Source organism: Ursus maritimus, unplaced genomic scaffold, assembly GCF_017311325.1.
Source record: "Ursus maritimus isolate PB19 unplaced genomic scaffold, ASM1731132v1 scaffold_35, whole genome shotgun sequence".
Taxonomy (NCBI): domain Eukaryota; kingdom Metazoa; phylum Chordata; class Mammalia; order Carnivora; family Ursidae; genus Ursus; species Ursus maritimus.
Window position 1 is genome coordinate 23908715 of NW_024426119.1, and position 27487 is coordinate 23936201.

At 34.9% G+C, this 27487-nt stretch overlaps 2 protein-coding genes across 7 annotated transcripts in view; one reads left to right on the forward strand and one right to left on the reverse strand.

The window, feature by feature from the left end:
- FAM227B (family with sequence similarity 227 member B) overlaps positions 1-27487 on the forward strand; it is a 195494-nt gene that overhangs the window by 66731 nt on the left and 101276 nt on the right. The gene's annotated exons all lie outside the window — the stretch shown is intronic.
- Positions 1-27487, reverse strand: part of FGF7 (fibroblast growth factor 7) — a 53120-nt gene that overhangs the window by 1394 nt on the left and 24239 nt on the right. For both annotated transcript variants that reach the window (XM_008705941.2, XM_008705940.2), the window contains exon 3: positions 1072-1175. In XM_008705941.2, coding sequence (XP_008704163.1) covers positions 1072-1175 — 104 coding nt within the window. The remainder of the gene's footprint in view (positions 1-1071; positions 1176-27487) is intronic.

The window sequence follows — 27487 nt, forward strand, 5'->3', positions numbered from 1 at the left end:
GCTACTATTCTTTCGTATTAGGAGCTATTTCCCTCTAAGTAGCAGCTCTCATGTTACCATCCCCAAGTCACTCATTCCCTGACTGCTGAGATTTGATATGATTAGCAGAGCATCTGCCTCCCTCATTCAAAGGATGTATTTCACAACTTTGATTTACTACTACACTGCCTGCAATTGTGATAGAAAATTAAGCTTATTTTCATCCATCCAACTATTCATTCAGTCAGTCATTCATTCAGTTAAACCTATATTATTATGTAATTAGCCTGTGCCAGGTATCCTGCTGGGCTGTGGAAATACAAAGGAAAGTCGATTATATTTTTTTACGGTGGGATGAACTGTTACATATTTCACATTGTAATAAAGAGGGAACAACATAAACGCGCACAGTTCAAAGCCCATGACTGTGAGATTGATGTTGATAAACAAATGTCTGAATTTTTTTCCCAAGAATTTTCATGTCAGCAATGTACAGATTGGGTGAACTTTAACAAAAAAGAGCTTTAATACTCTCAGAAGGAAATTTTAGATTTTAAGTATCTAAAATGCACATGGACTTTCAGAGATGGAAATATCCTGAGAGGTCTGTTAATCCAACTCATTTTGCAAATGAAGACATCCAAGCCTGGAGAGCTTAAGTAATTTGTCCAAGGTCCTGCAGAAAACATTTTCTCAATGCTTGAATATAAAGTATTTTAATGAAATAATTAAATTATATAATTGGAAAGAAGTTAGTTTCATCTTACTTTTCAAAAAGGCAAGATGTTTTGGGGTGCCTGGGTGGCTTAGTTGGTTAAGTGTCAGACTCTTGGTTTAGGCTCAGGTCATGATCTCAGGGTCGTGGAATCAGGCCCACACTGGGCTCTGTTCTGGGTGTGGAGCCTGTGCTTGGGACTCTCTCTCTCCCTCTCTCTCCGCCTCTCCCCCTCTCCCTCTGCCTCTCCCCTGCCTCTTCTCTCTCTCTCTTTTTCTCTTTCTGTCCCTCTCCAAAAAAAAAAAAAAAAGAAAAGGCAAGATATTTTGACAAAAATAAGTTCAAAAAATTAAATCTAAATTATCAATTATCAATACCTTTGCATAGAGTTTTCCTTCTTTATTCATTGCAAGATAGTATTCACTTTCCACCCCTTTGATTGCCACAATTCCAACTGCCACTGTCCTGATTTCCATGATATCTGCAAGAAATCACAGAAAGATAAGTCAGTTATTCACTCAGCTTTGCAGATTATCCAAGAATGACCATTCGTTCTTATTTCTTTTTCAATTGGAAGTTATTAACATTATTAATTTGATTATTTGTTAGCCTGAGGCCACCTACCCATAATGCACATACTAACACCAGAGTAGTCCTTATTAAATATGGGAAGTGCAAACTATTGATTTTTTTTAATAGAAAAAGATATCTGGATTCAAAGAAATAGGTAAATATTTGAATTTAGCTTTTTCTTCCCTAGAATTACACTTCTAATTACTATAATAATAATCATCAGGATAACAGCTAATGTTTATTGGTCTCATACCACATTCTCAGAATTATTCCAAGGCTCCTATGTATTAACTCATCTACTCATCACCAAGGCTATGAAGCAAATACCCTAGTTATTCCCATTTTACAGATCAAGAAGCCCCCACACAGAGAAGTTTAATTTGCCCAAATTCTCTCAGTTGGTAAATGGCAGAGGTGAAATTTGAACCCAGACAATCTGGCTTTTAATCATCATATAGTACTATGAAAGTATATAATAAGCTAACGTCTTTACTTTTCTCTTAAACTTTCTCTTAAAAATTATTGCTAACAGAAAATCTCTTGAATTTACTGAAATTGAATAAAATTCATTTAAAGCAATTTTAAATAATGCTAACAGGACCTAGTGCCTTAAAAAATTAAATATTTTATTTTATTTTATTTTTAAAGAATATATTTATTTATTTGACAGAGAGAGACAGCCAGCGAGAGAGGGAACACAAGCAGGGGGAGTGGGAGAGGAAGAAGCAGGCTCATAGCGGTGGAGCCTGATGTGGGGCTCGATCCCATAACACTGGGATCACACCCTGAGCCGAAGGCAGACGCTTAACCGCTATGCCACCCAGGCGCCCCAAAAATTAAATATTTTAAACTGATGACAAATTTTTTGATACATGAAAAGATAATTTAAAACCAAATTATGGGGGTACCTGGGTGGCTTAGTCAGTTAAGCATCCGACTCTTGGTTTCACCTGAGGTCTTGATTTCATGGGTCATGGGATAGAACCCCAGTGTCAGGCTCCTCATTCAGCATGGAGTCTGCTTGAGATTCTCTGGCTCTACCCCTCCCTCCACTCATGCTCGTGTGTGTGCTTCTCTCTCAAATAAATAAGTAAAATCTTTAATAAATTTTAAAAAATTATGAATCCTGCTTATATATTTTTATAATTTTATACCTTTCTAATTTTTAATCTTTGTTGAAATTGTTTTTACAAAACATAGTTACCACAAGAATGTTAACCTTTATTTTCTTTTTTATGTATCTTTTCCTTAAGTGCTATATTTTAATGACTCATATAAATGCAGTAGAATCTCAAGAAATTTTTAAAAACAATGTAGGAATTAAAAGTTTAGTGAACCTTTTTAAATAACTGCTGTTAACTATACTTTCAACATGAAGGTGCAGCCATGAGACTTTCTCTTTCCTGTGCCTAACATAATGCAAAGAAAATTCCAAGTGAAAATTATCTGCATAAAATCAAGTCTCCAAAAGCTGTTTTCCAAAATATTCCCTGAATTAAAGGAAGATCTGGTTTTTTATTCCAAGCCTTTGCTTCATCCTCTTACTTACTCTTTTTGCTTTAGTTTTCCTATCTGGAGAATAAAATTGATACCCACTTCATCAAGATTAATGTAGCCTAGCTAATTTTTGTTATTTTTTTCACATATATGCCACATATAGGGCCATTTTCCCAGTAAACTATACTTAGCACTAGCCAGAGGCATCCAGTTGAGAGTTCTAGAGCTGCTCGTAGAAACTGAGGTCTATGAAGGAAATGCAAAGGAATGGATATTAATCTTTTTAAGTATTTATGAAATATTGTCAGAATGTATAAAACCTTAATGGAATTTGAGGACACGAATTAAGGAAAACAGCCCTGATTTCTGAACTTCAGAAGTTAATATCAAGTATAAATAGCAAACACATCTTAATTAAAAGAAAAGAAAACCTTTTGATTCTATTTGTATTTGAAGAATGTGGAGCATTAAAATTAGTTTTAATCATGAAAATATTTTATATTTAATTCTAATAAATTATGTATGATTTATGATTATTTTATTTCATTCTAAAATTTCAGACCAACAGGTTATTTGGTTTTAAACAGCACAATTTCTATTCCCTTTGTTAGAGTCAGAATAGGAAAAATTGCTTTCTTTTTGTGTTCAAGATGTAAACAATGACTTATGGATTGAATTATTAGGTGTCATTAAAAATTCAATAAACTATTTCATTAAATACCCTAATTTTACTAAAAGGCAGATGAAAAGTAGTCAAAGACCTCATAACAACTACTGGCATCAATGAATGAAATAATCTTAATTCTCAAGATTTTGGTCACAACTAAGCTATGCCTTTATAAGTAGTTAATAATAGCAGTAATATGATTGAGAAGCTGCTGGATAAAATATATTGCCATTATCTCTCAATATTTTATGATACTGGGAAATTTATGACTAGCAAATTCAAAATGAAAAACAATGATAAGGAAAGAGAATCGAGGAACTATCTATCCACATCAAACCAAAGAATTCTCACTTCCACAGTACATTCATAGAGTTCAGTGATTCCACTTTTATCAATAGAGGAAGGTAATAAGTGTAAATAATAATTATGCTTCAATACCTATCGTAATATCATTCCCACTAGTAAAATTTAAGCCCTGCATACAATCATAGTCCAACCAGAGCATTCTGACTTGCTACATCTTTTGAAGACCTCAGTATTGTGATCAGCACATGGTAACAGTGACATCCTAGGATGTGATTGCAGACAGTAGATTAAAGAGGGAAGCAGTGGCAGGGGAGCACATGTGAGGATACTTCAAGTGACACCTACAGATATTCCTCTTTAGCCCTGGGTGTTCCCAGTTTTCAGAGTATTCTATGTAAATATTAAATATTTTAAAAAGTGAAACACATTATCACCAAATTTTTAAAATCTGATATTTTCTGAGATACTGTGCTGCTATGCAAAACTATTTTTTATTGTTAACAAACAATTCTGTTAATCATACACATCTAGCACAGCTAGAATTTCATTGTGGATTTGGGTCACACAGTGGTTTGTATATGCCAAACTTAGGAACAAGATATAGAAAACTGCCATCCACTGGAGGAGATAATGCTAAGTGAAATAAGTCAAGCAGAGAAAGACAACTATCATATGATTTCTCTCATCTATGGGACATAAGAACTAGGATGATCGGTAGGGGAAGAAAGGGATAAAGAAAGGGGGGGTAATCAGAAGGGGGAATGAAACATGAGAGACTATGGACTATGAGAAACAAACTGAGGGCTTCAGAGGGGAGGGGGGTGGGGGAATGGGATAGGCTGCTGATGGGTAGTAAGGAGGGCACGCATTGCAAGGTGCACTGGGTGTTATACACAACTAATGAATCATCGAGCCTTACATCGGAAACCGGGGATGTACTGTATGGTGACTAACATAATATAATAAAAAATTTTAAAAAATTAAAAAAAATTAAAAAAAAAGAAAGAAAACTGCCATCATTTTCAACTCAGTATCTTCATAAAACTCAACCACATTATTAGTCCCAGCCAAGTAAAAAGAGCATCTTCTTAACTTTTCTTCTGTACTCATTCTCAAAATCAGCTAGGTTTAAAATGATGCTTGACTTTTCCAGCTCCTATCCTTATGCCTGAGCCTCAGCATCATTGGGCCTAGAAGTTGAGGAAATGGGCATAGCGAAAGGAATGAGTAAATGGGATAGAAATAATGTTGCTGTCAAGTATATGTTGAATATCTGTGTTCTATCATATTTGCTGCAAGCAGCTATGTTTGGTATTAAGGTGGTTCATTCCAGTATTATGCTCCACTTCCTAAAAGATTAACAAAATATAGAAGCAGGGAGAAGGGGATCAGCCAAAAAGAATTAAAAGAAATGCTTCCCGGAACTTAACAGCTTGCTGGGAAAAATTTCAGGATATAAGGACACCAAGGGAACTATTTGGAGTGACTTGGGACATACTTGTTGTGTTTGTCCTTCTGTCTGAATGGTCAATAATCGTGTAATATAAATATAAATTGTTTTTCTTGGCTAGATGTGAAAGTGAAAAAGCTTGAGATACTCTTTTCTATGCTACAGCTTATTAGAGAAGATAACCATTTTTAGAGGGGATAAAAAAAAAACTAATTCAGAAGGGAAGCCAGGAAGAAAAAAAAAAACTCAAGAGTCTAGGGAATCCAAGCTATCATTAAGAATATAGCAAAAGGAATAAATTGGGTAGAAGAGAAAGAAAACATAACTGCAGAGTGCTGAGCTTAGTTAAGTGGCAATAAACTGTTTTCTTTAGATGTGAATAGTTACGCTGTTCTAACCAACAGTGGTGAGTCTGGCTGTTCAGAAGCATTGGCAGCAGTATCACATGCTTTATGTAACAATAAGGAGAAGAGCTAAGTTGTTCCCTGACAGGAAAGCAGTCGAACACAGGTTTGAGACAGCTTCCTAGGGGGCTGGATATTCCTGACATGTATGTCAAGACACAAAGAAGGGTTGGGGCAGACTCATCAGGCTGAATGAATGCTGGCCATATGGGAATGAATGGCTGCACCCGAAGACACAGCAGATCCCTAGCAACACTGCAGTTCTGAATAGGAAAATGAAAGACATGAGAGCGCAGATGTGGTTTTTCATTTCTTCTTCTTCTACTTTAATCTCATGACTTTAGAAGTGGGGGAAAAAAAAAAGCTATGAAAGTAAACCCCTGGCTATTAACAATAGTGTTGAAAACAGGACTTGCCTTTTCCAGCTGGTACTTTAGAATAACTGAAAAAATGGGCTCCTGGAGTTTTATGTGCATTTTATAAAAAATGCATCTGACAGGAAAATGAAATTGAGGTGCATAAGTTTAGTTAAGACTAGGTTTGGTTTAAACAAAATGATTTGTTTCTGCATCCAATAAACATTGGGAGAAGTGACGACTTTGCTCCACAAAAGCATTTGGGAATTTCCGGGCCCCATTCAGCTCAGTGTTCCACCATCACTTTGTTCTTCTAAGACAAGGTAGAGCACACATTCCAGTTGGAGGATGGAATAAAGGAAGGAATGTGGGTAAAAAGGGATTCTGCTGGCTGCCTCTCATGGAAGATTTCTGGGAGAAGATTCCTGAGAATGTGCAATAGTTGCAGAAAATTTATAGCTAATGGTAAATTCAATGAGTTACTTTTGGCCAAATAATTTCAAAAGAAAATGTATATAAAATCTTCAAATAATCGTTTAATATTGTATCTAATGGGGGATATGGATGTATTTCAATGTTTGATCTGTATATGGTAGTTTTAGGAAATAATATACATTATATAATGGTGTATATGTATAGTACAATATATGTGTGTATACACACACACACCATTATATATATATATATAATATATATATATTATATATATATATATAAGATTTCCCATTCAACAATAAAGGCTTGACAGAAAATCATAAGAATCATTTAACATTTTTTTTAAAAAACTATTACTTGCTGATACCAATTCTTAGTTTTAATGTGCCCAAGAAAGTATATTTGGTCAAGGACATAATTAAATGTTCCGATTGGCCTAATAACCATTAAACCATTGCCTCCCTTCATTGTAAAACTTTAAAATAATTTTTAGTTATCATGCTAGCTCACCTATATTAATGTATATCCTCTCAAACTTTAAAATATAAAGCTCAAAAGGTTCAGGAAAAAGAAATATTAAAGGAACTGGGATGGGGGGATTTCTGTGTGATGAAACAAACTTTTTTCATTATCAACTCATGAAAAGACATGGAGGAAGCTAAAATCATATTACTAAGGGAAAGAGGACAATCTGAAAGGCTACACAATGCGTGATTCCAACTATATGACATTCTGGAAAAGGCAAAACTGTGGAGATAATAAAAAGATTAGTGGTTGTCAGGTTGGAGGTAAGAGAGAGGAGTAACTAGGTAAAGAACAGAGGGTTTTTAGGGCGGTGAAAAATACTCTGTATGATAACATAATGGATATATGTCCAAACCCATAGAATGTGCAACATCAAGAGTAAACCCTGATGTAAACTATGGACTTTGGGTGATAATGATGTGTCAATGCAAGTTTATTAATTGTAGCAAATGTACCACTCTGGTGGGGGTTGTTGATAAGGGGGGAGGCTATGCATATGTGGGGGTAGGGGTATATAAAAAAATCTCTGTACTATCCCCTCATTTTTGCTATGAACCTAAAGCTGCTTTAAAAATAAATTCTTAATAAAAAATTTTTAAAGAGTAAAGCTGAAACACCTTAAAATCATAAATGCTATTGGTAACAGGAACAAAGAATTAGCATTAATTATTTTTTTAAAAGATTTTTTTTTATTTGACAGAGAGAAACAGTGATAGAGGGAACACAAGCAGGGGGAGTGGAAGAGGGAAAAGCAGGCTTCCCGCTGAGCAGGGAGCCTGTTGCGGGGCTTGATCCCAGGACTCTGGGATCATGACCTGAGCCGAAGGCAGACGCTTGACACTTAACGACTGAGCCAGGCGCCCCACCATTAATTATTTTTAAAGATTTTAAAGATTTTATTTACTTATTTGAGAGAGAGCTCAAGTGGTGGTGGTGGGGGGAGCAGAGGGAGAGGGAGAAGCAGACTCCCTGCTGAGCATGGAGCCCAAAGCAGGGCTCTATCCCAGGATCCTGAGATCATGACCTGAATGCAAGTCAGATAACCGGTGATCCACCCAGGCGCCCAAGCATGAATTTTTAAAGTACATTAGGGGAACACCTAAAATTCTGAAAGTAGATGCTGGAGAATTTTTTTTTTTAATTTTTAAATTTAATTTTAAATTTTAAAAAATTTTAAATTTTAAAAAACAATAGCAATTTTTACCAAGGTTCCTCACTTACTGCAAGCGTGATAACAGATTTAAATAATAAATAGGCAAACATATTTAGATAAACTTATGAATGATTAAACCACAGGAAAAAAATAGGTAAGTCATTTTGGGTATATTCCCTAGTTTGTGAGGGTATTAATTGTAATTTGTAAGTAATTAATTGATTCTATTGTTGACAATATTATTGACAAAAATATTAACAAGGCTAAATGGCCAATTTACTTGACATATTGTTTCATTTTTCATGTTCTATTGTGTGAGCTGACCTTTATTTTTTTTTTAACTGTATCATTCTGCTACCACAATCATTATGTTAACAACTTGATGTACTCATGTAATATGTCTTACATCTTAGGGAACAAATTTACTGTCATTTTTACACATAACTTCTCTTATAAATCCAGATCTACAAAAAAGACAAACTCTTGTATTTAGTCTTATATAAGGCAATAAATATACTGTAGACCAAAAAATCGTGTACAGTAAGTTTGGTAGCTAACTTAATATGTGCAAGCTATATATTTTCATATTCTATTTTCTGAGCAACTCCCTGGCTTTTGGTATGGAGGTCAGGATTTCATAAGCTTGCATAGTTCATTCTTCCACAGATCTTTGTAAATCTATAAAAACATCACTTCCCACTCTGTACTTGAACAAAAGTCATTCTTGTGCTTTTCTGGAGTAAGAGAGGGTACAACACATAGGACAAAACAGATTAGAAAGTCAGGGTTGATAGGATACTGATTCTGCCGACGTTAATGCATTCCCAAGCAATCTACTTTTAAATCCGTTAATTTCCTTGTGAAAGATATTTTTGAGGTACATCAATTAAAAAATATTACTCATTCAGGAACCTTGCCATTTTCAAGTCTATCTTCATCACAGTTAGAGGTAGAACCTTCAAAGATTGAGCATCTTTTCATATACTTATTTACCATCTGTATATCTACTTTGGTAAGATACCTATCTGTTCATATATTTTGCCCACTTTTTAATTGGGTTGTTAAAAATTAAAAGTTTTGGGGTGCCTGGGTGGCACAGCGGTTAAGCGTCTGCCTTCAGCTCAGGGCGTGATCCCGGCGTTATGGGATCGAGCCCCACATCAGGCTCCTCCACTATGAGCCTGCTTCTTCCTCTCCCACTCCCCCTGCTGTGTTCCCTCTCTCGCTGGCTGTCTCTATCTCTGTTAAATAAATAAATAAAATCTTTAAAAAAAAATTTAAAAAAATTAAAATTAAAATTAAAAGTTTTTTATATTCCTAGCCCCAAAATGTGGAGGGATAAGATTAAAAATATTCTTCACTTGGGGCACCTGGGCAGCTCAGTCAGTTGAGCAGCTGACTCCTGATTTCAGCTCAGGTCATGATCTCGGGGTCCTGGGAGGGAGCCCTGGGTCGTGTTCCATGCTCAGCAGGGAGTCTGGTTGAGGATTCTCTCCCTCTCCTTCTGCCCCTCCCCCATTCATGCACTCTTGCTCTCTCCCTCTCTCTCTCTCTCTAAAATAAATAAATAAATCTTTAAAACACAAACAAAAATCCCTCCAATGTTCTAAACTTAGTGTCAGAATGCAGCAAAAATCTGGTGGGCAATGGATGGGCAGGGGCTAGGAGAAAAGTTTGGAGGTTGGACAAATATGAACATACTGTCATAACTGGACCTGAATGGGAGGATGTTTACATATAATTAACAATACATCTATCATTTAACAGTTATATTTTGTGGATAGTTGGTCCATAAAAGAAAAGCCAGCAAACATTACAGGTTTTATTCCCTAATTACAACTGAGCATGAGAGATACCCTAAACCTGTGCATCAGTATTCTCCTTTTCATGTGATGGAAAATATAATATTGAATAAAGGCGAGAATAGCAGGAGTAAAAGGGACCTGAAGGAAAGGAAAACATTGACTTCATACAATTTTACAGTGGTAAGATCTTTGAAAACCAACTACTCCATATGTCCTTAAATAGATACATTTACTCCATTTTGAAGTATTGCAAATATGTTGAATCAATGAATTTCTTCATCATTCTTTATTGTGTTAGCACAAATTTAACCTCATTGGATTTTACGGCAAGTTAATTTATTTCCCTTAGATCTTCCTTTAATGAACATGAAGAAGAGTTAGTTGCCAGTTACAGTGCTCCAGGAGGACAGGGCTTGTCTCTAAATTGAGCCTAGCAAGGATTTGGCTCACAGAGAAGATTTGTTGAATGTTGCATGAATGTATCAGCATCACATCCTTCATATGCTTGTAAGCAACTGTTAAAATTTCCCTTAGTCTCCTCTTCAGGCCTGTATTTTCCGTTTAATTTTAAGAGTATCTCTGGAAGAAGTAGCCGTTTTGTGTATAGAGAGATAGACGGTACTCTGAAATAAATGACATATTTACCTTTAACTGAGAAAGGGTTCTTTAAAGCAAATATGTTTGAAAGAAGAATAATATACGTTTCACATTGACCATTGTAGTTAAATTGCTTATGAGACAATGAATGCTCAGGTACTATTTAAATCTGTTTCAGTCCTATATTTCTTGTTAAGATAGTTTATGGGTCATTTGTTTTCTTGTAAACAGCTTCTATCATGAACTTTTATCAAAATTTCAAAATTATGTAAGATAGATTTACTTAATAAAATCACGTGGCTGCCAATATCTTATTTTAAGTTGCCCACCTAGACTATAAGGAGGTGACCTTTAGCAGTGTATGCGTATTATTCAAAATTGACTCCTTCAAAAGTTATAAGGAAACAGACAAACACCAAATTATCTTAGGTTGAAATAAATTTGTTCCATCATGTAAGCAGAGTGATTGCTTAACATGGAAGAAAAATCTCTATTTTCAGGCTAGTGTTGGATTAGGACCATTAGGTGGATATTCCGTGCACATGCTGGACTTTGCTGCCTGGAGGCAATGATTCACTGTTTGAATTGGGAAAGAAATGAGTTCACTTGCCTCACATTTCTTTATTATCTTTCACTCGGAGTAGGTGACACAAAGGCCTTTGTGGAGATAGAGACCTCCAGCAGGTCCAGGTTCTCTAACTTTTCCCACGAACCCTAGAACCCACTATTGTAAGATAACACAATTAATATATTTGGTTGATAATGCTAATCTTATCTTTGGATCACTCTACCCTTAAAAAGCATGCCCTGTAACTGTTAAATAACAGATCCAAGACAGAACCTTGGAATATACTAAAAGAAATTAGAAGACCAATGAAATCAAAGCCAGCAAGAAAGAAACACAAGTAGATAAATTATTACCGAAACCCAGGAAGTATAATTCCCATCAAACCAGCATGAAACTCAAAACAGTTACACATGATTGCACAATTGCTGGTATCAAATATAACTGAAATGTCCTGCATAAGAGAATTGATTCCACACCATCATTATCATGGGGGAAGGATAGGGAATAAATCAGTTACAGTTCTTATCAATCCTATATCTATTCTGTAATGATGTAAAAAAACCACTTAAGTGATTTGTCAGGTTAAGTAAAAAGAATCATCTCATTCATTTAGAGATTTATTCAGAAAACAAAACATTTAAAAATCTTTAGAAAGTACATTAGTGTGTGGTACAGTGATGGCAATGTTTTCTTTTGAAAGAATTTAAGTTGCAACAGCTTATTTCAGCAGGGTTAGAACCATGCCAGAATTAGAAACAAACTACTCAGTTGTGCAACAAATAGGATGATTCCAGTGGCGTATTACTAAAGTATGTCATGGGAACATCATTGAACTGTATTGAACAGAATTATATTTCTATGCCAATTTCCTGACCTTTTCCTTATCATTTATGGCCTCTCTAGAACACAAGGGGGCCATTTTCTCCTTGAATCAGACAGGACGAAAACTCTGTTTGCCCTGTAATCCCTGCAGATTCTAAATTATTCAAAAAGAGTTTTTTATCTGATCTTGTAGAACATTTACATCTGCTAAATACAACACTTCAGTACATTTTAAAAATGGCTCCAAAATTATCACAACAGGTGCAGATGATATAATCCCAGAATATGTGGGAAAAATATCTCTTACTACCACCTAGAAAATCTCTCCCCTTTTCTGGCTTTTCCCAAAGTCTAAAGTATCTTCTATAGGAAAGCAGAATTTTCATCACATAGGATTAGAGATAAGGTTCAAAATACAAATATACCTGGGAGAGGTAACATATAGACATAAATGTATCCATGTATACATTACATAAATGTGTACTGTGGTATAAGTGACTATATCTTCTCTGAAAGCAGAATTTGATTTTGCTTGAAGGGAATGAGCACAATGGTACCAAGAATGAAACTGAAAGTGGAAAATGGTCATAAAAGGAAGAAGATACCGAAACTTTCATTAAATTTTACTTACAGCTAGCTCTAGAAGTCAAGACATTTAGGCTTCATCTTATCTATAAAGATACCAGTTTAGAAGATAAACCACACATCCACTTCATCCCTCTATTCTGACTATTAATATGTCCTGTGAACTTTTGCTTCGTGGTAGATACTTAATATAGTCTTTCCTCTTTTCCTCTTTAACTTGTATTTAACTGTTTTGCCACCAGACAATAGGATAATTCTAAACACTTTGGTTTCAGATCTTGCTGGTAATCAGCATTGAAAAATTAAAGCATGATTTAAAGCCATTTTGCCCATTTGGTTTTCTTAAGAATTTTTAGGTACACATTCTTTGCTACCAGTCTAAACAATGTGTTCTAATGCAGAGTAGTTATATTTTTTACAGAAATTAAAGTGAAAGGAAAAAGAAGAGGAAATAAAACATCTGAGTTTACAGAGGAAATATTTAAAATGTTAAAAAGAAAATCCAGACATCCCAAACTCTTACTAGAAACTCCCAGTTGCCCTTTCTGTATTACCAAATATGTATCTAGCACTTCTCTTCTGTTCCCATCTGTTGCCATCACATTAGGCCAGGTCCTATTAATTGTACCTCAACTATTATCTCAGTTTCTTGCCTAGACTCTTGCCCCCCGGGAACACATTATAAAAGTTACTGTTCTGCTCCAAAACTTTCAATACACTCTATTAAAAGGCAAAACAAATTAAAACCTCTTGTACTTGGAATTCATAACCCTCCAAAATCTGATCCAGTCTACTTTTGCAATTTTCTCCCATTGTTCCTCTACAATTTGCATGAGCCACTGGCCCCAAAAGACACTGATTTACTCGTCTTCCTCTCCCAAATTGCCAGGCACTTTTCCTGCTTCTGCCCACCAATACCCGTAATTACATAGAATCTCTATTTCAGTACTTTCCAAACATTTCTTCATGGACTGGCTAAATGAAATCATGTGATGAATTCTTTTAAAAATTTTAAGTGCTCATTCCTACTTGTCAGAAAGTCAGATCCAGGGGCGCCTGGGTGGCTCAGTCGTTAAGCGTCTGCCTTTGGCTCAGGGCGTGATCCCGGAGTTCTGGGATCGAGCCCCACATCGGGCTCTTCCGCTGGGAGCCTGCTTCTTCCTCTCCCACTCCCCCTGCTTGTGTTCCCTCTCTCACTGGCTGTCTCTCTCTCTCCGTCAAATAAATAAATAAAATCTTAAAAAAAAAAAAAGAAAGAAAGTCTGATCCAATAGGTCTGAGGTGAGACTTGGGCGTGAGTATCTTAACAGCTTCGATTTACTGGAGTGACACTTTTCTTTCAAAGCCAAACTGAAATTCAAGTTTCTACATAATGTTTTGCAGAGTTTTCCGATCTGTCATCATCTATTTAAGGGCAGCACATTGCTATACTATGAGTTAGCCCTCACCTCTATTCTTCCATTGTTATTTAAAAGTTTAGCCCTTTTTTCCATCTAAATTATAAGCCATTTGAGGAGACTGTCTTGTACTTCTACAAATCCCTAGTACTTGGTATAGGATTTTGTATCTGTAAGGCTTTCATTAAATGCTGAAGTAGTTAGAATGACACATAAACCCATAGTAACTAGTGTGTCATATTATAAATCAGTAAATGAAAGTCATAAATCAGTAATTCCAGGATTAAAGAATTAATGAGTTTCCTAATCATACTAAACATCAGAAGAACTAAGATTAAAAGATTAACCAAAAGTATTTGTTAAATTTCCTTCTAATTTTCATTACTTTTTTGGAGTTTATCTAATTAGGTAAGAAAGCACTCAGGGAGCCTGGTTGACTCAGTCGGTGGAGCATGTGACTCTTGAACTTGGGGTTTGAGTTTGAGCCCCACGTTGGGTGTAGAGATTACTTAAAAAATTAAAGTCTTTTTTTTTAAAAAAGCACAAAATTCCATGGTTAATTCAAACAACAGTTCATCTCAGATTACATTTCATGATGCCAACTCAAAACAATTAAGACAAACTCCAAACATCTCTACTTCTCTAACCAGTTGTAGGTTTTTCTTTTTAGTTTTGGCTAAACCTTTCTTCAACCTATTTGTATTTTTAGCATGCAACACTTCTATGCCTAACAACTTTCTCATGTTTTCTGTTTGCTGTGTTATATAGCACATCTATTTATCTACCTTGCTTCTAGCGCATTAAGACTTTTAAGAAGTGCATGCTAGTCCTAATATTTCATGAGATGACTAACAAGTCTCTGTTCTTCTTATCCATATTATTATGATTTCATAAACATTGAATATGGTTCATCTTAAATAAACATTTATTATTCTAGATCATAGCCCCAATTTTTTAAGTCTGTCATATATGTCTTATATCATTCATTCATTCTAATTCCAAAATGTTTCCATTGTACTGGGTAGTCTTTATTAAAGCTAAGCAAAGAGGACATCTGTATTCCAGATGTAGATATATCATGTTGTTTACACAGAACTATTATATGTTCTGTTTTGTGTCTTTCTTTCTTCCTGATGATGCCCATTTCTTTATTTGTCTTTTGGCTACAATTGCACATTAAGATAATATCTTCAGGGAAACAGCCAAAGTGATTTCTTGGTGCCTTTTTTGTGAGGAAGTTATTATTCAGAGCCCTTTATCTTGTAAATATAGCTTAAATTTTATTATAAAATATACTGTACTCAAACTTGTCTGCCAGTTTTCTGCTTACCTATATATGTATGTTCTGTCTACCAGCATTTTATCATCATTAGCTTATTTCACTAATTTAAAGATGTTAACATAATCCGCAAACTTGTACTTTTCACTGTATATTCTCACCGTTAGGAAATGTTGACTTGGAAAAACAGACTAGAAGGAAATAGACTTTAAAAATGCAGGAAGTAGGGGGAGGAGCAGCATGTGCAGGGGAAGGCTGGCCTCACTGGATTAAACAACATCCCTCCTTTGTGGCCTACAGGATGCCAGCTATCAACCCTGGGTTTTGACATAGTAGAATTTGGTTTGGGCAGTAGTCCTTTAAAAAAGAAAGAAAAACCAAGAACAAAACCAAACAACTTATGCAAAGAAAACAACAACAACAACAAACAACTCTCTTCTTTGATATTTGCTTCACATACAAAGACCACACAGCTTTGACCTATAGTATGTCTCTTCTCAGGGCAGAAAAAGTCGTATTGCCAAGACAGAGAAACTCCACAGTGCAAGAGGGATTTTTACAGTGCTTTTACAAGTGCAAGAGGGATTTCAGAATTGTTTAATCATTAATATACATGACTGCTATCAAGAGTTCTATTTTTTTAGAATATAATGAATGCAATGTGTGTGGGTTAAAATACTTATTTTATGACTTAGCTGTTGCTGGAACATTTTTGAAATTCACTAATACTCCCACCTCGAATATGTGGTAATGATTGCTTGGACTGTGAAGAAATGTCAAAATATAAGTAGTAAAAACAAAGGAATCCTGGTATTACAGATTTAGAATTTGAGCTACTTTGAGTACATGCATTCCAGACTTTGAAGTTTACAGTCAGAAATTATATTTAAACACCAAACATATACCTGAAACAAGTAAAATATATTTCATTCCACTAAAAAACTTCACTTCCCATAAGCATGACAGTATGTGTGTCTCAGCACATTGTTATCTGTGTCGATCAGTGATCATGTATGATATAATTAAATGTACAGTTTATTTGTTTCAAGGGCATTGAGTTTTTCAGACTTTGTTTTTCCTTCCTGAAAGCTTCAGAAATAACTTGAGTAGGTACCAGGGAAAAGATACCACTTTTGTTCCTCTCCTCAGAGCCCGGGGCCTGCCTCTTCCATGATATGTGATGTTCTGGTCTGACTTTCTGTGCACAGGTTGCCATAACAGTAACAAAGATGTGCAGTCTGTTCTTGGTAGAGACAAAGCAGGCAGGGGTGAGGTGTGGTGCCAAGGGAGGAGGGCGATGGCTGTGGAAATTTCATCTATATGCAGTGGGTGTGCTTGTAAATATTTAACAACTGACTCTCCAGAAGAAAAGATTTATAGTATTTGCCAATTTCCATAGTGTAAATACTCCCACATGTCCAATTTCATACCCTTATCAAGCTACCAACATGGTTTAAGAGAGAAATGTGGAGCTAGAAAAAGATGCATACTGTTGGCTCTCAAGAGCCAAGATGAACCGGCTCCAGCACACCCCTGCCTATAAGCCTCAAGCACGGGGAGCTCTTGCCTGGCCTTGGCCCCTGAGAATGTGTAAGATCATTTTTTAAAATAATAACATACAACGGTATACAAATATTAGTTATAATTATGCCCCAAACTCTATGAATTTACTTCAGACCAAAGTTTGCGAAATAATAGAAGAGATGTAAAAGAAACAAGAAGATGTTAATATATTAATTAAGATAAAGATATAGGAAACTATAGCCCCTTAATCAGGAAAGGAAAAGCATTTACCATGATGCTGAAATGCAGGTTCATTTTTAAAATCACTTTTCACTCTTCCTCTCAAAAAAAGAAAAGAAGAAAATAGCTCTCTAAGAATGTTCAATACGTGGGTGAGGAGTTTCAGAAAGTGCGCTGAATAGATTTACTAAATATAGCTGTTACAATTCTAAGAGAGCTTTTGATTTTGCTGCAAGCTAGCGTGGTTGAGAGCACTGACGCAGGGACATGTGCATTGTGCCAGTCTCTCCTTTGGACAATTTACACCTGCAAGCCACCCGTGGTGTTGTAGGAGAAACACGTACACACACAGGGTCTCTCCTGGACAAAGACTGAGAGCACTTTGAAACTTCCCAGGAAACTTATAAGTATAAGTATAAGATACTTTATAATGTTTGTATTCATATCACCAAAGAAGGAGAGGATATGGTCCAGTATTAATTACGTAAGAGTAGCCTTTTAAAAATAAAACAGAAAATAAGGATAATCACAGGAATTGTCTTATGGATCTGCATAGCAGTGAATATTTTTTGCAATCAGTGGTAATTTTTCTCAAATAGCCCCATAAAAATTAGTTAAAATATGAATTAGTAATTTAAACTAATTACTAATTATAAATAATTAAAATAATCGATTACTTACAATACGAGATGTTGGGTAACCTAATAAGAAAATAGACAAAATGCTTGTGCAGGAAAAAAACCTTGGAATTTATGTGCAAGGATTATTTTTTTCCTCTAAATTGAATTTATAGAATAAATTTCTAAAAGACAAGATTTTAGGAACTTCAAAAGTATCCACAACTTTTTTAGGAACTTCAAAAGTATCCAGTAACTAATCCCATTGCTATTATGAAACACTATCATAAAGTTGATTTTGAGTTTTGTTGTCTGATGTGTTACATTTTCACTTAGTATGAGAGTCAGAAATTATGGGAACATAAAGTTCACTCTGATTTCTATAAAGACAAGAGCCTGGCAATGGTAAAAAGCCATTTCTAGTCATTGCATTCTTAAAGAGTTTCTTCTAGTGAATATTATCTTAAAATGCATGAAGTGTGTTGAATCTTAAATTGAGAAAGAGGGAACAAGAAAATCTTGGATGAAAAATAATCCAAATAAAATTGAAACCTCTAAATGATAATTAATTAGAAACACAAGTTAACTAGGCTGGAAGTGCATGTTTATGAGTTTAAATGACCTTTAAAGATGACTCAAAGCCAAATAATAGCTTATTTGTGGATTATGACTATAAAAGTGTACTGTTTTTTGGTTTTTTGGTTCTTTTTTCCTCAGGGAACCAATTGTTAGTAATTATAAATACCTTAACTTATCCGTCCTATCAAGCTGAAGCCGTATCTCAGCAGTTTTCACTAAGTTTTTAGGGAATTTTTACATATTTTATCTCATTTGATTTCCCCAACAACACTTTTGCTATGAGGTGAATATTGGGATTGAAAAAAATCACTTCAGAAAGTATTGCTTACCCAGAGAAAAATACCACCAGTAATAGGTTTAATACATTCGATGCTATCTTTAGCACACATTAATTGGATTATTTTAATCGTTAGGGGTTTTTTTTCTTTTCTTACTATTATAAACCCTTTCCAAAAATACATCACTTAATTGAGGACTACGGAAACTCCTAGGTTTGTTTAATATAATACATTTATGAACCCTCTTAGTTTTAAGTAATATAATAAAGCCTCAACATTCACCTTCTATTTTCTAAATATTGAATCAATAATTCATTGGAAATCTGTTGTTGGTACCTTGGGACCACTTCAGATACTCTGAAGATCACACTCAATTAATAAACCCATGTTCCTATACTGTACGGTTTCCTGGTCTGTACTCTGTGGTTTCTCTCCTCTTGAGAAATGGAAGTGGAAAAAGTTTCTGTGGTTTAAGGAATTTGACAATGCATTCATTCTTTAAGAACCTATTGCTATAGATTTTTAAGAATTGACATAAGTAGTTATATTGTAGCAAATTTCAAGTTTAGTCCTCTTGAGTTTCCTGTTTTAGTTAATGGCATCACAGTTTTCCCAGTCATTCAACTTTTAAATTTAAATGCTTTTTAAAAAATTCTTATTTCTAATCTCCCACATCTAGTTTTCACTCTCCATGAATTCCATCTATGGGAAGGTTTGCCCATTTTTCTCCAATTTCTATTACAAACACCGCTGTTACCACTTTTGGAATATTATAGTATTGATTAACTCTCTTCTCTTACCCTACTCTCTCCTATTCCAATCCGTCCAATAAAGGGCTTTCTGCTTTCCTAGAGAAACAACATGTTCTATAGGTTTTTAATAATTACCCACTGTCCATGAAACAAAATGCAAAGTCCTTGCCTTGCATTATAGAGTATTTATATTTCAGCACCATGTTGTAGTAGTAAAAAACAACATGGCTTTGAGACATGGCTTTAAATCTAGACTCTTCTACACCCCAGCCCTGTACTCTTAGGCAAGGTACGTAACTGTTTCAATTCTGAGTTTCCTTCTCTGTAATATGGGTGCAATCCTATTGATTTTTTAAGAAATTAAAGTAGATTAGATGATATATGTAATACACCTAACACAGCACCAAACACTTTGTGGGAATGGTTACCGTTCCTTCTCCAGTCTTATCACCAGTAACAAAGTTAGACTGTCACTGATTCTCACAACTCTAAAGCTTTTGTTCACTCGGCCTGCAAAGTGGCCTTCAACCTTACATTCTTCTGTCAACATCCTGTTCCTCTTTCAAAGCTAAGCTCAAGTGTCTGATCCTCCCCATTTAACCTTTTCAGAAATTCCCAAAATATATCTCTTACTCTTTTAAAAAAGAACACTCACCTTGTCCTGACTTAGTTTATAGTTACTTGTGTAGTTATGCCATCTTTCCTTTTAGAACCTTAACTTCTTGAGGAGGAAATAGCCAAAAAACATAATCCTTGAGTGTTTGATAGATAGATAGACAGATAGATAGATAGATAGATAGATAGATAGATAGATAGATGATAGATAGATAGATAGATAGATGATAGATAGATAGATAGATAGATGGATGATAGATAGATAGATAGATGATAGATAGATAGATAGATAGATAGATTATATTTAGAGAGAGAAATGATATATTAGTTTATAGTTACTTGTGTAGTTATGCCATCTTTCCTTTTAGAACCTTAACTTCTTGAGGAGGAAATAGCCAAAAAACATAATCCTTGAGTGTTTGATAGATAGATAGATGATAGATAGATGATAGATAGATAGATAGATGATAGATGATAGATAGATAGATAGATAGATGATAGATAGATAGATAGATAGATAGATAAGAGAGAGATCTGAATGCTTGCCCATGGTAGAAATGCTACATTTATTGAATGAATGGAAATATGATTTTAAGAAATTTTACTCCAAATATGTTACCTTCATAGCATGGCAGTTTACATTAACCTTTCTTAACCCTGTCAAGTAATTTTAATTGGCAGGTACAACTTGGCATACAAGACACTTTCCAGCTGCTTTCTCTTTCCATTATTTCTTTCAACTCCTAAATATAACTCTCCACTTCTTCTTTCACAAAAGGTGCTGTTATGATCATCAAACACATTATGGGGATTTAAGTAATAATTCAGGTCTCAGGGTGAAATAGGATTTAAAAAATGAAACTCTGAAAATAAAATGTATTCAGCTCTAAAATATAATGGATTTAGAATAATAACTTTAAAAATCGCCATAAAATATTCTTAACAAAAATAGAATGCTGTACTAGAGTCTAGATTCAATTTAAAATTTTAGAATATCTCATGGGGTGCCTGGGTGGCTCAGTCAGTTAAGCGTCTGTCTTCAGCTCAGGTCATGATCTCCAGGTCCTGGGATGGAGCCCTGCATTGGACTCCCTGCTCAGCGTGGAGTCTGCTTCTCTCCCTCCCTCTCTCTCTCTTTCTCTCTCTCACTCTCTCTCTCTCCCTCCTTCTCTCTCCTTCTGCCCCTCTCCACTGCTTGTTCTCTCTCTCTCAAATAAATTTTAAAAATCTTTAAAAAATTAAAAAAATAAAATTTTAGAATATCTCAAGTCTTAAGGAGTAGTTATAAAAGGCAAAAACACATCAAAGCACATAACAGCATGTTGCACTCTTATTTACGTTAATGGAAAGCTCTTCCAGAGTTTTCTTGATATTCCCCTACACAATATAGTTTCTATTCTGAAATAGTTCCCAACACATTTTAAGCTGTACAGTGAAAATTGGAAGGAGCATATGTCTGGGTACCAAAAGTAAAAAAAAAGAATAAAGCCATGGTTCAATAATCAATATTACCCAATGGTGAAAGGAGGGCATACTTGAGACAAACTGAAAATTTTCTCCTGTTGATTGTACCAAAAGTAGAGCAGTTCTCCTACGAGTTCATTTTCTTATTTCTCCGATGTTGAGCAAGAAAGTAGCATGCACATCTACTTAAAACACCAAAAAGCATTTATTTGTTTTAAATGCTACCATTTAAAAATATATATTTTTAGAAGTACGAAATGTTTGATAAGAAATTAAATGATTAAAAATATTTCTGAAGGACTTTTTTTTCTTTTTTTAAAAATTTTTTATTATGTTATGTTAGTCACCATACAGTACATCCTTAGTTTTTGACGTAGTGTTCCATGATTCACTGTTTGCGTATAACACCCAGTGTTCCATGCAATATGTGCCCACCGGCCTATCCCAATCCCCCAACCCCCTCCCCTCTGAAACCCTCAGTTTGTTTCCCAGAGTCCATAGTCTCTCATGGTTCATTCCCCCTTCTGTTTACCCCCCCTTCATTCTTCCCTTCCTTCTCCTGCCGATCTCCCTGCTATTTCTTATGTTCCATAAATGAGTGAAACCATATGATAATTGTCTTGCTCTGCTTGACTTATTTCGCTTAGCATAATCTCCTCCAGTCCTGTCCATGTTTCTGCAAATGTTGGGTAATCGTTCTTTCTGATGGCTGAGTAATATTCCATTGTATATATGGACAACATCTTCTTAATCCATTCATTTGTTGAAGGGCATCTCGGCTCCTTCCACGATTTAGCTATTGTGGACAATGCTGCTATGAACATTGGGGTGCATATGGCCCTTCTCTTCACTACGTCTGTATCTTTGGGGTAGATACCCAGTAGTGCAATTGCTGTATCATAGGGTAGCTCTATTTTTAACTTTTTGAGGGACCTCCACACTGTTTTCCAAAGTGGCTGTACCAACTTGCATTCCCACCAACAGTGTAAGAGGGATCCCCTTTCTCCACATCCTCTCCAACATTTGTTGTTTCTTGGTCTAAGGACTTTTCTATATATTTTTGTTTATCACTGACGATGGATTTAACCACAAATTCAGTTTAAAAAATATTTGTCTTCTATTTCTCAGAGTGTTGCGTTTAAGCACCTGTATAGTAAACACTTTACCACTTTAACATGCCCTTACTATACTTGGATTACTTAAGAGAACACACAAGTTGTTTTGAAAAACACTGGCTTTTGATGCTCTTTTTTAAAAAGTACATGGTGTTCATCAAAAAATATTTAAAAGATGAAATTGATGTAGAAATACAAGTTGACCTTGCTTTTCATGCTAGATGAATTTGTGGCAACTATAATAATCTCTATACATTAGGGATGCCATATTTGCCTGTTAAGCCTGTGTATTCAGCATCTGGCAAAATGATGACACATACATGAACAGGAATGTCACCTAGACTTCAAGTGCCTAATCTTTGGCATACATACAAATCACCTGAGAAGCCTAATACCAACAGAGATTTTTTGTTATTTTATTTTTTTATTCAGTGGGTGAGGAGTGAGACTTAGGAAGGATGCTTTTAACAAGTAAAATTAGTGATCCTAGTACAGGTGGTCTCCAAACTACTCTTTAAATTATACCGCTCTATATAGGGCCAGGGTCCTTGTTTTCAGTCCCTGGAATTGGCTGATAAGAGGGTGGTGCAACTGTAGTTGAGGAGTACAGTTGTTGTGGGGAATATCTAGATCTTGAGATCTCATCTCTATTAAAAGTGCAGATAAGGGGGCACCTGGGTGGCACAGCAGTTAAGCGTCTGCCTTCGGCTCAGGGCGTGATCCTGGTGTTATGGGATCGAGCCCCACATCAGGCTCCTCCGCTGGGAGCCTGCTTCTTTCTCTCCCACTCCCCCTGCTTGTGTTCCCTCTCTCGCTGGCTGTCTCTATCTCTGTTGAATGGATAAATAAATAAAATCTTTTAAAAAAAAAGTGCAGATAAGTTGCAGGGAACTAATACCTTCTCATTAATAGAGAATTTCAAAGAAAAACTAAAATTACTTAAGGATATGCAATTAGGTAAATATCTTCTATATAGAGAGCAAGGACTCGAAAAATATTGGCTATCAAGTGTCATTAGTAGGATTTGTACATAGGGTAATATTAGTGTTTCTTCTCCCATTCTGTCTGTGCACACTGCTTTTCTGGGATTAGACTGGAAATGGAGAAGAGGAGGAACTACTACATGGGAGAGACCTGACAAGTACCCCTCCTTCTGTGAATCTCTGAGTGATTTATGATACGTTTCACGAATTCCAAGGCAATGTATTTAGTCCTTATTTCTGATGACAACATGCTAACTCTACTTCAATATGATATGCCCTTTTTTCTGTAAAAGTGTACCCTATTTATGTTTTGTCTTCTTACTCAAAAAGAAAGGGGAAAAGATTAGCCAGTGGAAATATAGAGAAGTGTGGTGGGCCTTCCAGCTGGGTCAATCCGGTGAATGATGGCATAACTCATATGTAAGGAATACAAAACAAGACCAGATTTAAGAAAGAAGACTTTGAATTCATTTGGGAACTTACTGAACTTGCAGTGCTTAGAGGCTATCAGGACAATTATCTAGTAGCCATTAGATATACAGACCAAGAACTCAGAAGAGAAAGAGGAATGGAATTTCAGATTTCAGAATAATCAATATGTGAGTTATAATTGAAGTCATAGGTATAGATTCAATTATCCAGGACTATATGAAGAGAAAAAGACAATTATAATAGAGAATATAAAATGGGGATGAAACATGCTACAACTTTTCATTGACCTCAATGCAATATTTTAGGATGATTATGATTTTTTATAAAAACCACCACAGTTTTTAGAGAAAGTAAAAAGGTCATTATATTAGCAGCACAATTTTTTCACTAGAACAACATTTTATAAATTTGGGCCATCTAGAAAGAAAACCAGTTTAAACTGATAAAAATCCCAACTTTGGAATATTTAAAATATTCAAGGAAATTTAGTTTTGTCATCTTTTCATTAAATATACCACGGTAAGTAAGGCTTATAATGGCCAATGTTTATTGGGTGCTTACATGTAGTATACCCTTGTGCTGTGGTTCACATGTATTCATCATTTTAATGACCTTGTAATCCTGTAAGTTAGATGTTATTATCCCTGTTGCTCTAGTGAAGAAGCCAAGATTCAGAGAGCTTAAGTAATTTGTCCAAGTCTAATAATGTTTGTGTTTATTCTTGGATTTGAACCCAAACTATACTCTCTTTATTATACTTCCTAAAATATCATATCCAAGAGAGCTCTCTTTAAGGTAGTTGCTCAAATGAAAACTAACAATCCTATGTGGACATTTCCCTCAAGTGTCGGAAAATAATATTTCACTTTCTCTAGTAGCTTATGTTACTTATTAGTTTGTTTACCAAACATCTTTTTTTTCACAGATAGTATAAAAAAATGTGAACCAGGGATCATTTTAATTTTTATGTATCAAAATTAGTAAAGTAATTCGTGTTCAAAATTCTGACTAATATTATTAAATCAAATTTTGGATCCATGTCAAGTGGTGAAATAGGCTATCATATTGACAGAAAGTTTTCCCAGATACCTTTTTTCTCTAACGATTAAACACAATCTCTCAAATTCTGAAAGAATCCTGGATCCTGGACTCTTGAACCATGAGTTGCAATTGGAAGGACTATGTATAAAATAAGTCGTTACCTGAGATATTGAAAAATAGGTCTTAGTTTATTCTCCTAGGCAAAGGGTTTACTTAACTTCTATTGATCAATAGATAAGTATGGCTTTTAAAAGTTACTTATCAAATAATTGTGAACAGACTTGTTTATGGCATAAATTGTGATGACGATTTCACAGATGTATACTTATCTCCAAACTTACCAATTTGTATACATTAAATATGTACATCTCTGTACATCTGTGTCAGTCATGCCTCAATAAAGTGATTTTTTAAAATTATCAATCCTCAGGAAAGGCTTCAAAGTCAGAACATATGTTTCATGATTTGAGATATACTTAAAAATTAAGATGAGTTTAGGCTTATGATTATGTTTCACTTTAAGTTTACTCAAAATATCAATGTAAGTGAATCTTCTGGATAGGCAATACAGATAAAGGTAAATTGTGGAAGAATTATCACAGGATTTGGGGGAAAAATTACAATATAAAGACTCAAATTTCAATACTATTAAGATTTCAGAATTTAATCTTATTGATATTATGACCTGACATATATAACTGAGTTATGGTTATGGTTACAGTTATGGTTATGGTGATGGTTATAGTTATGTAATGGATCAGCCTTTGCAAATTTTATTAAACTTAACTATTTCCTGCAATGAGTAGACTTTTTCTAATTTGAATGTTGCATAAAAAGTATTTATTTTATCCTTGTTTCAACACTTCACAGAAAAAAAAGCTTCATCACTGTAGTACTAATTTTGTGCCTAATAAAACTATTTTGTTTTTTATGACTTATCTTCTTACAAAATGTTAGGTGCTATGATATATAATTATATTAAGAAATTATTATTTTGAATGTTAGAATTATGATAGTTACTGAATTTTTTGTAGAAATTGGCAAGATCTAAATTGGTAAGAATTCCATGACAGTATTATTCAATTCACATATAAGTAACCACACTCTTAGTTAATATTTTGGAAGCAAATACATGTAAATTCTACAGAAAATTGTTTTCTTATGTACTTTTTCTAAAAGTCATGGGATTACTATCTGGCTCTTAAAATTTTGGCACAATTAAACCATCTCTTAAAAAAGTTTTGTAGAAATTGAATATTTTTCCCCGCATGCAGATGGCACTGACCAAGGCAATACATTTTCTTGGTGTATTCAGAGGAGTTGATTAGCTGTAGATATGCTAACTACATCTTTAGCTGTATTTTCCAAACGTAGTCAGCCCACATGTGAGAAGGAATAACAAGATAGATCTCATGAACCTCGGCTATCCAGTTACCTATATCAGGTTTTACAGAAAAATAAAATGGGCCTTATTTTTAAATGCATTATCATAACAAGTTCCATTTAATTAACTTTTGGCTGAATTGGATTTAAAGATCAAGAAAATAATTGAACACCTATGGTATGGGATTCAAGAGGCATAAAGAAAGTTTTTCTTCTCCAATATACATCCTTTATCCACACTCTTGCCTGCTGCATCTCTGAAATTGCACTAATGGAAATGAATTGCTCTTCATTAAGCATCGTATCTCCTGGGGCACACAACTAAAGGGGAGATATTCCTGAGAAAGTTTATACATTGAGCTATTAATTATTATAAGATCTAACAGTGTGGTTGGCTGAGAGGGGGACCCTGAAAAAATGGCATTCATTAAACTCTTGAAGGATCAGAGTAAGGGAAAAACAAATCTGTAACAACGTAATTTGAGACAAAGGCTCAGAGCAAGGAGTTCTGGACAGTCAGGAGCCCAATAAAAGTTCCAAGATTTGGAGGAAAGGAATGGCCTATAATGATAGACAATTGCCTAAAGGTGACAAGGAGATCAATGAACATACACTTTCAGTTAATGTCTTCTGTCAGCTCTAAGTCTTGACATATATACTAAATTCACTTTCTGCCATTCTAATTTCATTATGGTGAACTGTCTTCTAAGAGAGCGTGTTTATCCTACAACTTTATATTTTTCATTTATTTCTGAGTCCTAGGGACTTACACAGCTGGCACATGCATTGCTGATCCATCCCTTATGAGTCCATGCAGCTGCATTTGTATGAATGTGCAGTGTCACAGTCTAGTTTGTGATTAAGCGTGACATTGTCCTCTTTCCATAAGTCTTTGGACTTATGTGATTCCATATGTTTCTAAAAAAGCCTGTTTCCCAACTCAAGAATTACAGTAGAAATTCACATGATGACAATATCTCTAAAGTTAAATAATCTCTAGGAATATATGACCTCTTTCACATGCAACATTGTATTTTTTAAATAATTGACTAGAATGTTGAAATGAAGGTAACAAGATAAAATTTAAGAAAGATAATGTTAAGCTGCTATAAATACAGGTTTGAAACAGCAATTGCACAAGAACCTGACTTGGTGACAATTCATTTGAAAGCGACTTGGAACTTTTAGTAGACAAGCTTAAGATGAGCCAACAGGATAGCACATTTTTTCCAAAATGGCAAGCTAGGCTGCCTTAATAGAAGTATAGTTTTGCTGAGGAAGCAGTAATCCTGCTGCTCTTGGCCTCACCTTGCTCAGTTTAGAGCATTGTGTTCTGGGTCTCTCATTTTAGGTGCTATCCAGAGAGGACTGG